The sequence below is a fragment of the Etheostoma spectabile genome, chromosome 10 (assembly GCF_008692095.1).
Source record: "Etheostoma spectabile isolate EspeVRDwgs_2016 chromosome 10, UIUC_Espe_1.0, whole genome shotgun sequence".
Classification (NCBI taxonomy): Eukaryota; Metazoa; Chordata; class Actinopteri; order Perciformes; family Percidae; genus Etheostoma; species Etheostoma spectabile.
The window spans coordinates 17,469,224-17,482,365 of NC_045742.1; the positions used below are offsets into that span (position 1 = coordinate 17,469,224).

Consider the following 13,142-nt stretch of genomic DNA (forward strand, 5'->3'; position numbering starts at 1 on the left):
TTGATTCAGAAGAAAAAAAAAATATTTAAACATAGCACTGGTCTAACTGCACTTAAGCTATCAAAGCTATCAAGCACTGGTTGTTACATCAGACCAACAGACAGATATATGTGATATAGGTATTCATATATGTTGTTTAACGGTGTTAATGTATTAATAATTATTGCTGGTATTACATTGTTAAAAGATCAGTTAATGTAAAAATAAGTCAGAAAGCACATCTGCATAATGTAGCACTAAATATTATAGGATAAGCTCATATAATCTACGGATTTAACATGACACATGAAGACAGTGTGCGTACATAGTTTCCATTAGTGCATTGTTGTTAATGTGCACATAAGTAGACATGGTCAACACCCTGGAGAAATGCCTTGATTCAGCTGCAGTGGAGGTTTTCTCAAGTGAGAATGGCAAGGTCCAACCCATCCACACAGCAATGAATCAATCGACTGAGAAGTTAGGAAACTAAGAGCTTACATAACCGAGTGGTGGAGAGAGGAAAAGGTCAGCCATACTCACACAATACAAGGCATGAAGGTGATAGTAGTTAGACAAAATAATATCTTTACAGATTCCTTACAATTTGCTATGGTACAAAGGCAACCAGGTCAGACTTGCTGTACAATCTCACAAATAAAACTGTCATGTTTCTGTATCAACATGGAAGAACCAGCTTTGACCCATTTTCTTAAAAGAAGTGACTAGGCTGGTCCGAACCAGTCTCATCATGTTCTAGGACAAATGACGAGCGAAAGGAGCTGTGCCAGGGAGTCTTGGCCCACAGTTTAGAATACAGCCTGCAATGCCATTTTTGGCCCACTGACTCTAACTCTGACATGTAGTACATCTGCATGTCATGTTGTTACTCAATGTCATTAGAGAAAAAAGTGTTTTATGTACAGTTGAGATCTGTGTCAGTGTCACACATTATAGATACAAACTGGTATCAGTTCATATAAAAGTGCAGGATTTTAAACTTTTAATACTGAGAAACGTCCAACCTTTCTCCGCCACGCTGCATTCAAAGTACAGCACTTCAGAGGGTTGTACACACAGCTGATTGACCATATACTGTACAAGCTGCACTGCAGCAGTGCCTGTGCTTGCTGAAATTCACAATTACGACCTCCTGATTCACCAACACCAAATCACCTGAATGGTCTTCAGAGAGGAAACGCTGACAAAAACACTCACACTCCCCAGCACAAAGGCAAAAAGGGACATAACATTTAGTGTCAGACTGGATAACAAACTATTCAGCAGCATCTGGACCGCATGTAGCTTATGTGGAACAATACAATAGAACCTAAAACAGCAGTTATTTCTTAATTAATTAATTAACACAATGCCAATATAATAGTCAACAAAAAAACAAATGTAATTTACCACCTCTCTTTCTCTATTCTCACATTCACTCATCAACTTAATTAGTGAAAACCAGCTCTTGAGTCAACCTTGTCAACTGTAAGTGACTGGTGATAAAATGTAGTGCTGGGGGGGAATGTTAAAATGATAAATGTTACTGATGATGAACATTATATACATGGCTGATTACCTGCCTCTATAGTTCAGCTTTATCAAAGTTTTAAATCATGCATGGTGCTTGTTAGCCATATTAAATGCTTGTGATTGTGTTTTTCTGATTGGAAACTGCAACAAAGATAGAAAAAGAGTGTGGAAAGGAACATAATCTAATGGTTTAGTGGTGGGAGGACTTATTTCAGTAATCATTGCATTCAAGTGTACAGCAAGTGACTTTAGATGACAGATCTCAGGAAACAAAGGAAAGCAAGGTTTACAGGAGAGATTGAAATTAAAAGAAGGATGTTTTACAAAAGCAGAAGAACAGAGTATACTGTAGACGTAAAGTTTGCAAAGCACAATGATTTTTTTGGGACAGAGCCTAATTATCACACAGTGGATGCGTCTTTATCTCTATGAGTCAATAGGTATTACCAAAGAAGCATGCTCTGCATGTGCTCTGTTTTCTTGCTCTCTGCATGTCTTTCCCTCCATCCATCCTGCCCCCTTCTGTGAAAGTCCCTTTCAATAAAGTGGATTAGGCATTTGTGAGTATGTGCAGTTGTGTTGTTGTGCATGTGTGTCTATGAGCACAAGTGTGGGTCTGTGAACATAAAGAGAGTAGATGTTTTCGCTGTACCCGACTGTGTGTGTAAATTAGATTACCATCTCTGCTGCTGACCTCAATGTGAGTTGCGCCATTCTCCAACAAAGCTGTTGCAGTAGGACAGAATGTGCCCTACTGACACACAACAGCACATGCAGCATCCACAGCCACAACCCTACAGGCATGAGGCACAGTAACAGAGAGCTGAAAAGCATGTGGCAGAACGAGAGAGAAGATATACTACGGAAAAAAGACAGAAAATGATAGGGAGACAAAAAAGGGTGACTTGTGAAAGAGGAAACGAAGGACCGAGACATAAAAGCGAGAAAAGGAGGCCAAGAGTGTGATGGGGGAGGGGAAAGAGAGTGATATCAATATGGAGGGTATAGAAGGAGGAGAGAAATTGTGAGGAGACGGGGAGGAAAGCTGCCAACATGGAGAAATGAAAAACAGGCCACTACATGAAACAAAACAGAGATAGAGGCAAAATAGAAGAGGGAGTGCTGCAAATGAATTATATCATAGAGTAACATGTAGGTAAATTGCAGTATCTAACAAAGAAAAGGCAAACTATGGGGTATACAGTTTGTAGGGGGAGTCGGGAATTGACAGTGAAATGAAAGAATATAGTACAACAGAACACATTTTACACACAATGTTGGTAAAGAGTTAAAGGAGAACAATTTAGAAATCACAGGCAAGGGTGGAACACAGGGAGGAGAGTTTGCTTTGGAGAAAGTTATCATTTTTGTATGAATACAGGAGAGCAGCAATGTAGAAAGAAGCCAATTCTTTCAAGCTGCTGACATAACAGTACATACAGTGCATACAGTCTTGCTGTAACAGCTGTGTCCCCTATCTATCTCTCTTTCTCTTTGTCTCTCTCTTTCTTTGTCATTTAGCTTGTTCTCGTCCCCACTCCCTTTGATACTGAGGTAGTTTAATGAGGAAAATGCTCCCACCCACTTAACAAAGACAACATGCACAGACACAAAACATAAGGGTCATTGCACTGAATCATTTTCAGTGCATATACTAAGCATGCAAACACAATTGCACATTGCACCGCTGAGCCAGCCAAGCAGACAGACAAAGCCACTGGAGCAAGTGGCTACACCGCCACCAAAGAGAGCATACAGAATGAAAATGCACTGGTAGTATCCTATGATAGACATGCTGTATTAAGATTACAGTCTCCTGTCGTACAGTTAAAATCAACAGAAATATATTTTAACATGTAGTGTTAACTTGTGTTAGCACTTGCATGTTGTCAACAAGACTAAAACAAGTTGTATAATCAAACACAATGTGTAGATTCATAAGACCAAGGCATATGTGCTTGCATTATAAATGCAGTTTATTACCCTTCTTTTAATTTAACCACTCCTCCTCTGCCATCATTTTTTCTTTCCCCAAAAAATGCCATTGCAAAGGAACAAAAGTGCAGTAATATGCAACAACTCAACACTTCCTCACAGTTTCAGCTCACAGTGTAAGCAGAGATAACCAATGTGATCCACCATCATCACCCTGCTTGTTTTAGGTTTAATGAGATGCACACATTTTTAATTAGATCAATAAATCTTTTTCTGGGCATCTGTTGTCCAGGCACAGCTTAGCACTGCTGCTGTATTGCAAAACACATGATGCCCCACGCGCTTTTATCTCACACACAAATGTGCAAATAAAATATGCACACAGAGAGGCACTTTTTGCTATTTGGAAGAGCACTGAATAAAACAGGACTGACGTAGGTTCAGAGAAAGTGTTTTCAGCCTCTACTTCATAAATCTGAGCTGCTGCCCTATTTGGGATCTGAATGGAGCCTTTGCCTTCTTGCATATAGCATGCTGCTTAGTGTGGAAAAAAAATATCCATTCAGCTTTCAACAATAACAAATATAAAAATATGCTTTTATACGTATTTTTTCTGGGTACGAAATCTAAGGTTTACCCAGTTGTTTGAGAGGGAAGATTATCTCCATACTATAATATCTAATTAGAAGTGTTCCTGTTCAGTTGAGTTGAGTTCCTGCAAATGCAGGAACTCAACTGTTCCTGCATTTGCACTATTGCTTCAATGTCTGCACCATCTGTTGACGGATTCACAATGGAGATTTCACTAATATAATCCATGTGTTTCTATCTAAATAAACCCATTTTCGTTAAATATTGTGAAATGTCTACAGATGAGCCATACAAAAGCCACTTCCCCTCCCCCCTCCTCTACTGCTCTCTTTCTCTCCCTATATCCCTCCCTTCATCCTCTTTTGCTGCTGTTGCTAAGACCACTGAGTGCTTGCTAGTCAGTGGAAACCAGTAGACTCAGAGAGGTGGATCTCCTCGTGTGTTGCTATGGGCAACACACAGTGTTCGACAGAGAATCAGCCAAGAAGCCAAGCATGCAGACCTACACACGTGATAAAATATGACCTATTTTTCAGTCAGTCAAATGAGCTCAACTGCGCAGAAGCTAATGTGTATATTGTATATAAATTACATGTAAATGTTGACTAATTTACATCACTGTAGTATTTTTTAAGGCCAAAGCGTTACACGTTGATTAAATGAAAAAATAGTAAAAATGTACTGTATCTATTGCTGTTTTGCAGTAAGGAATGAAGATCCTGCTGAAGCAAAATGCCCCAGCACCACCTGACTGGCTGTACATTGTGATTCACTGCACACCAGCCACAGGCTCCCTCTCTCCCCCTCTCTGTGTCATAGCTGCAGCCACTGAATCACCTCGACTACATCAGCGACCTCGAGTAACTGTTAACCAGTCAGTCACTTCCTTTACACACATGTAACATTGCTAATACATATGTTCAGTTCAAGCGTGTAAAACACACAGACTACAATTTCGTACTCTTCTGTTAAATAATATGCCTTTTCAAATGATATGGATCCTGAAAAAAACATCAGTGGAGGATCAGATGCAGCATCTCAAACATTGCAGATGTTTGGAAATTGCTCTAACATTGAAGGATTAGCTAACACAAAGGGACAGAAAAAGGAAGAGTTTGCTTTGGGTCTCTTTTCGGTAAAAGGAACTGTGTCTTCAGCGTCACAAGGAAGGATGCTTTGCTATTTACAGAAACATCTAAACTAATTTGACCAATGTTTCACAGCAATCTACAACATCTTGTTTTACAAAGCCCACAAAGTTCAATATATTTTATAAGGTGGTATCATTTCTTGGAATTGATTTTATATTAAGTATATAGGGACAACCAACATCAGGCTACAAACACAGCATACTAACACAATGTGTTATTTACTGATCTAATTAACAGTCTGGGCTGTGTGAGTACCAACCGTACGACCCTCCTGTAACGACAACTTAACTCTTTTGTCTCATAACAACACACTACCTCCTCATTCCCCTAAGTGATGCATGTTATGTCTGTGGTTCATCTCTAGCCAGCTATTCTGAATTGGTGGTGTGATTCAGTACTTTTGGCACACTGAAATCATCTGATATCTGCATCCCATCTATCAACAGTATTTGTACCAGAACTGCCTTAAAATGAAGTGATCTGTCTTACCTCCCCAGATGTCCCTCTCCTGTCAGGCAGCACTAGTGTATTCGCATGGGCTTGCCCGGACTATGTAGACCTATACTCATTCTGGGTCCTACTAGCATGTACCGTTTGTCTCCAGATCTGTATGGATGCTGTGACACAGTGTCCCATCATAATAGTCTCTCTGTAATATTTAGACGTATATCTGTGGTTTTTGGAGACTGCATGCAATCAGCACGATGATATGTGAGAAAAAGTGTTGAAACTGAGCAAGTTATCATAGGTTAAAAGTCACATTATTCTCCTCTCTCATCCTTTGCAGCACTTTAACAGACAGAAGCAGCAAAAGCCCTTTGGGCCTCAAACTTTGACAACCACAGTAGTGTGCTGAGAGGGAAACGGTCCCATGTCTTTCACCAGTATGACCAGTTTATGTCAGCTGTCTGTCTTCGTGAGAGCGAAGTGTTCGATCTGTCCTGTATAGCGGTCCAAACCAAAGAGACTGTGGTCAAACTTCCTGTAGTGAGAACAGTAAACCAGCCGTATATCCTATATCAGCGTCATAGGCTTGACTTTAGTTACCAAGTGTCCTGCGTTCACATTGCGGTGAATCTCCTCCACCTTCAGCAGAACCGTTAGAGCTGACTGGATACAGGATGGATGGAGCGTTGCGTTCTGATCCAGGATGAACACGTTCACTGTGACGTGCTGCCTTAGGCGACGGAGTTCCAGAATCTGTCGGCACACACTTGGAACTGGAAGTTTTCAGTGTTTCAAAGTCAAAACTTTTTAGTGCCAAAATGTCTCCAGTTTCAGAGTTTATGTTGAGAAATGAAGTAATTGTTTTGTGTTCATCCCCATGTCTCACAATGCTATATGATATGAGAGCATTATCACCCTCATCACAATCATAAGCACTTACTGAAAACAAAGAGGCTCCTGCAATATTGTTCTCAATAACATAAAACGAATATGGATTTGTTGAAAACTCTGGACTGTTGTCATTTACATCTGATACAGTCACACTTATTGTCCTATGAGATGACAAAGGTTTGTCCCCTGCATCTTTAGCAATTATTGTTACATCATATTTGGACTGATGCTCTCTATCCAGCAGAGATTTGGTGACTATAGAGAACATATTGTCTTGTAAAGATGGTGTTAATGTAAAAGGTACATCCTCACTTACATAGCAGATTACTTTTCCATTCAAACCTGAATCATTATCATTCACACTTATCAACGCTACTGTTGTTCCAGGTTTGGAGTCCTCAGGAATTGCACTTGAAAAGGATGTCACCTCAATCTCAGGTACATTGTCATTCAGATCCACAATAGTTATGATGACACTTTTTTCTGTTGCTAGGGGGACTGGTCCTTTATCAGAAGCTTTAATGTCAATTTCATACTTGTCTTTTGCTTCAAAATCTATCAGTCCTTTAACAATTATTTCACCAGTATTAGCGTCAACTTCAAAAAGTTTACGTAATTTATTATTTACATTATTACCGAACGAATAAACCACCTCCCCATTCAAACCATCATCTAAATCTGTGGCATTTAATTGCAATATAGTTGTGCCAATAGGTGAATTTTCACTCAACACCGCAGCATATGAATCTTTAGCAAAAACTGGCATGTTGTCATTTACATCTAAAACATGAACGATAATAGTCATATGTCCTGATCTAGCAGGTTTCCCTCCATCAACGGCTGTTAGCAGTAAGCTATGACTTCTCGTGGTTTCTTTGTCCAGCGGTTTATGCAAATACAAAACAGGAATTTTCCCATCTTCTCCTCTATCTTTAACCTCCAGGCGAAAATGGTCGTTTTGACTGAGCTTATACAGTTGAATAGAATACATGTCACTGTCTGGATCATAGGCGCTTTGTAGCTGAAATCGTGCCCCTGGTAAAGCAGATTCGGATATCTCTAAACGGGTCTCATTTTCAGAGAAGGTGGGAGAGTGGTCGTTAACATCCAAAACCTCAACGGCGACGTAATGCACCTCTAACGGATTCTCCAGCACAGTCTTTATGTTGATAATGCAGGTACTGATCCGTTCGCACACTTCTTCTCTGTCAATTTTTCTGTTAACATGTAAGATGCCATTGTTGTTCAGCTGAAACGGGGGTTCGGTCGATCCAGAAACGATGCGAAATCCTCTTGCAGTCAAAGCACCTATATCAAGCCCCAAATCTTTAGCGATATTCCCAACAACAGCACCCACCGCAAGCTCTTCGGGAATAGAGTAGCGTAGCTGTGCCGAAGTAAAAGTAAATGTAACATTCAAACAAACAATGAGAACAATGAGGCGCTCCAACCATGCCCTGCATCCTCGTTGTGCCATATTGGATTAAAAACGAAACACAGATTAGATATCCAAATGTGAGTCTACACAGGAACAAACATTTTGTAAAAAAAAATAGCAACTGCCCGATTATCGAAAAATGTTGGTGAACGAGTCAAGTATTAGAAGCCATCGCCCTAAAGCACAAGTGCACCGTCGCGAAATAGTACCAAACTACTGAGGTAGAGGATGTTGAACGAGTCGTTATCTTTCACAAGCAGTGACACCATGCGAACTGAAGATACAGTGCAGACACACTTTCGATGAAAAATCGTAATTTTGTGACGTTCGCAGTAGTTAAGCATTTGTAATTGCCTGCTGAGGTTGCAAAAGGAAAAAAGTGAACTCATACCTTTTCAGAATTAATGTAATGACAAGACAATCTACCATAATTACACGTGATGTTGATTGGATAAATAGTATACTTAAATTATGAATAATATGATAAACAATAATAATTACTTTCATAAATCTCTTAATTGTCTATAAAAAGCCAGGCTTTTAACGATGAAATGTCTTACCTCCCCAGATGTCCCTCTCCTGTCAGGCAGCACTAGTGTATTGGCATGGCTGCCGGGACTATAGTAGATCCTATACTCATTCTGGGTCCTACTAGCAGTACCGTTTGTCTCCAGATCTGTACTGGATGCTGTGACACAGCGGTCCCATCATAATTGTCTCTTGTAATTTTGAAGTATAGTCTGTGGTTTTTGGAGCACTGCATTGCAATCAGCACGATGATACTGATGAGAAAAAGTGTTGAAACTGAGCCCAAATTTATCATCAGGTAAAAAGTCACATATTCTTTCCTCATCTTTGCAGCACTTTTAACATCAGAAGCAGCAAAAGCCTCTTTGGGCTCCAACTTTGACAACCACAGTAGCTGTTGCTGGAGGGAAACGTTCCCATTGTCTTTCACCAGTAGACCAGTTTATGCTCAGCCTCGTCTTCCGGTGAATGAGCGAATGTTCTGATCTGTCCTGTATAGCGGTCCAAACCAAAGAGACTGTGGTCATAACTTCCTGCAGTGAGAACAGTAACCAGCCGTTTATCCTATATCAGCGTCATAGGCTCTGACTTTAGTCACAAGGTCCTGCGTTCACATTGCGGGGAATCTCCTCCACACCTTCAGCAGAACCGTTAGAGCTGACTGGATACAGGATGACTGGAGCGTTGTCGTTTCTGATCCAGAATGAAACGTTCACTGTGACGTTGCTGTTAGGACGGAGTTCCAGAATCCGTGCAACAACTTGGAACTGGAACGTTTTTTCGTGTTTCAAAGTCAAAACTTTTTAGTGCCAAAATGTCTCCAGTTTCAGAGTTGATATTTAAAAACAGAGCAGCATTTTCTCCACTGCTGTCCCTCGGGATGTGATATGAAATATGTGCATTAGCACTATCATCAAGGTCAGATGCTCTAACTGAAAATACTGGTGCTTTTAGGTCATTGTTTTCAGTAATATAGAACGTGTACGGACTCAGTGAAAACTGTGGTCTGTTATCGTTCACATCTGATACAACCACACTTATTGTCTTTTCAGATGAGAGCGATGGCTCACCACTGTCCGTTGCAACAACTGTCAGTTCATAAGAAGACGTTTTTTCTCGGTTTAATTGTGATTTGGTCACTATTGCGTACATATTATCTTGCAAGGATGGAGATGTTGTGAAAGGAACGTCCTCGCGTATAAAGCAGGAAACCTTCCCATTGGCGCCTGAATCCAAATCACTGACGCTGATCAAAGCTACTGTTGTTCCAATTCGAGAATCTTCTGGAACTGATTTTGAAAATGATGTAATTTCAATCTCCGGGGGATTATCGTTTAGGTCGATTACCTTTATTATCACAGTTTTGTCGGTGGAAAAGGGCACAGTACCCATATCTGAAGCGTGTATGTCAATTTCATAACTCATATTTTCTTCAAAATCAATTACACCGGTCACTTTAATTTCGCCCGTCCTTGGGTCTATGTGAAATCGTTTTTGCACTTGTATGTCCACTTCTTTACCAAATGAGTAAACAATTTCGCTGTTTGCACCCTCATCCAAGTCAGTGGCATTAACCTGAATAACTAACGTACCGGGAGTTGCGTTTTCCTTTAAAATGGTAGAATATACATCTTTTGTAAAAACTGGTGAATTATCATTAACATCAAGCACCACAATTACTATTTCTATTGTTCCAGACATCGCCGGCTTCCCACCATCAATAGCTGTGAGCAGAAGCTTGTGTTCTCCCACAGCCTCTCTGTCTAACTGCTTTTGTAAAATCAGAAAGGGCATCTTACGGTCTTCGCCCCTCTCCTTAACTTCCAAACGAAAGTGGTCATTGTGGCTGAGTTTATACTGCTGAACAGTAAACTGACCACCATCAGGGTCGCGTGCGGGTTGGAGCTGGAACCGTGCTCCGGGCAATGTCGATTCAAATATCTCCAGTCGCTTCTCTTTCTCTTGAAAGGCGGGGGAGTGGTCGTTTATATCCAGGACCTCAATGGCCACATAATGGATTTCCAGAGGATTTTCTAGCACGGTTTTAATGTTGATTATACAGGCGTTGCTTCGTTCACAGATCTCTTCCCTGTCCACTTTCCTACTTACATACAGAATACCGTCGTCCTTATTCAAACGAAAAAGGGGTTCTGTTGAACTGCCAACAATACGATATTCTCTGTCTTTCAGCGTGGCCCTATCAATTCCTAAGTCTTTCGCAATGTTTCCAACAACACTTCCTTCTTTTACCTCTTCGGAGATAGAATATCTGATCTGAGCTGAGGCTTCGTTCCAAAACGTTACCAGAGCCACCATGTAGGCGACGCATCTCCATCGCTTTATCCACGCCTGGCGTCCGCTTTGTTCCATTACGTACAGAAAAAACAAAGAATAACTCCGGGATTTATAATTGTATGGTCAAGAAAGTACAATCAGTCTTATTCCTATTCAAACTGCGTTCCATCGCCAATAGAGTCCTGGGAATTGTACAGAGCTAGTTTCGTGTTCGAGCCCTTTTCTCGTAATGCCAAAATACAGGCTTGGACCTAATGGTGACGACGAAAAGCTCTGCTGACGCTATTGACCATTATACCGACACCATGCGATCCAGGAAGATATTACAGCACTGTTAGACTAAGTAGATTGTCAAATAAAAGTTCATACCGCAAGGAAAAAACTAGGTAAAACAAACAAACCGCTTGTCAATATATTTACAAAGATTTGCGTCAACAGTCATTTTTATGAACCCCTGAACTCGAGTCACAATCAATTATTTAAAAGGACCTATTATTTGGAAGAGTCTTGACCATGTCCAGGTCCCTATTTCTGTGCCAAGAGAATTGCTGCGTTAAAAAAAAAAAAAAAAAAAAAAAAAAGTTCAGCACCACGGACAGCAACACCTCCTTCTGCACTCTGAGGCGTCTGAATAGATTCTTTTAAAACAGCATCGACAAATGCTGTGTATCTCCTATTTAACAACAAGAAAACAACATTGTGGGTGTCATCTAGATGGAGATGCTGTTTTTTACCATCTGATATGATATTTGTTTTAAAACATATTTGACTTAAATTCGTTCATGGTATTAATTACGCACAAGGGCAATTCATTTCTGTGATGCAGGTAACGCTTGAAATTAAGCAACATGGAATTAAAATGCTATTTAGTGACAGGTTCTTCAATTTATTCAGAGACACCTTCAAGACCACAGCCTAATCCTCCATAGAAGTGTGTAAGTGTTAGTGTAGTAAACGATCTAATCTTATTTGATTTCCACCCGTTTAACTGTGTGTATTGAAATTGCCATGAAGCTGAAATAAGTAATAATTAATTTATCTTACATATTTATGTATTAACATGTATTAGAACACCAGAGCAAAACATATCAGTACCATTGACAGCAAATAATGCCATTTGTTTGTCAGAAAATAGTGAGAGAAGGGCAGCACAAACTGAAAAACGGATGAATAAGCATATACACTCACCTATAGACTATTAACAAATTAGCTATATAACAATGCTTATCGATCTGCCTGCATACTGTATGATCAAAATTGCATCTGAAAATCAAAGAAGTGTCCAAATTCACAACATAGCACTTTGCCCAACAAACACTACACGTACAGTATAAATGCAGTTGATGATTGACTGAAGTAATTAATGAACAAACAAATTGTAAGGCTGCCATCGGAAACACCTCAAGGGTTTTCACAAAAACATGTCTTACCTCTCCAGATGTCCCTCTCCTGTCAGGGAGGATTAGTGTATTGGCATGGCTGCCCGGGACTATAGTAGATCCTATATCATTTCGGTCTACAAGCATTACCGTTTGTCCTCCAGATCTGTACTGGGATGCTGTGACACAGTGGTCCCATCATAATTAGTCGCTTGTAATATTTATAAGTATAGTCCTGTGGTTTTTGGAGCACGCATTGCAATAGCACGATATACGATGAGAAAAGGTGTTGAAACTGACGCCAAAGTTTCAGTCGTAAAAATCACATTATTTCCTCCTCATCCCTTTGCGCCCTTTTACATCAGAAGCACAAAGCCTCTTTGGCTCCAACACCTTTGACAACCACATGTACTTGCGAAGAAACGTTCCCGTGTCCGTCATTTCACCATATGACCAGTTTCATGCTCCAGCCTCGTGCTTTCTCTGGTAGACGAGAGTGTTCCTGATCTGTCCTGTATAGCGGTCTCCAAACCCGCAAGCAACGTGGTCAGTATGCCTGCAGTGAGACCACATAACCATCCGTATTACTCTATAATCAAGCTGTCATGGCTCTGACTTTCGGTCACAATGTCCTGCGTTCACATTGGCGGGGATCTCTCCCACACCTTCCCAGAACCCGTTTAGAGCACTGGATACAGGATGACTGGCGTTTGCGTTTCTGATCCAGGGGAACACGTTCACTGTGCTTGCGCCTAGTGACGGAGTTCCAGAATCTGTGGCAACAACTTGGAACCGGAACGTTTTCAGTGTTTCAAAGTCAAAACCTTTTAGCGCCAAAATGTCTCCAGTTTCAGAGTTTATGTTGAGAAATGATGTCAATTTGTTATATGTGCTTGAGTCTCTGAGAATATGATAGGAAATGAGTGCATTGTCATTCTCATCATGATCAAAAGCTTTAACAGAAAACACAGATGC

The 13,142-nt window shown here is 40.4% G+C and overlaps 2 protein-coding genes and 2 pseudogenes across 5 annotated transcripts in view; all 4 read right to left on the reverse strand.

Annotated features, from left to right (window-relative positions):
• Positions 1 to 13,142, reverse strand: part of pcdh2ac (protocadherin 2 alpha c) — a 183,655-nt gene that overhangs the window by 119,910 nt on the left and 50,603 nt on the right. The window lies entirely within an intron of this gene.
• On the reverse strand, positions 4 to 8,232 carry LOC116697280 (protocadherin gamma-A11-like; annotated as a pseudogene).
• On the reverse strand, positions 8,127 to 11,143 carry LOC116697281 (protocadherin alpha-3-like; annotated as a pseudogene).
• LOC116697282 (protocadherin alpha-8-like) overlaps positions 12,771 to 13,142 on the reverse strand; it is a 2,090-nt gene continuing 1,718 nt past the window's right edge. Inside the window, exon 1 of the mRNA XM_032528621.1 lies at positions 12,771 to 13,142. This exon is cut by the window's right edge and continues 1,718 nt beyond it. Within this exon, the coding sequence (XP_032384512.1) occupies positions 12,771 to 13,142 (372 nt within the window).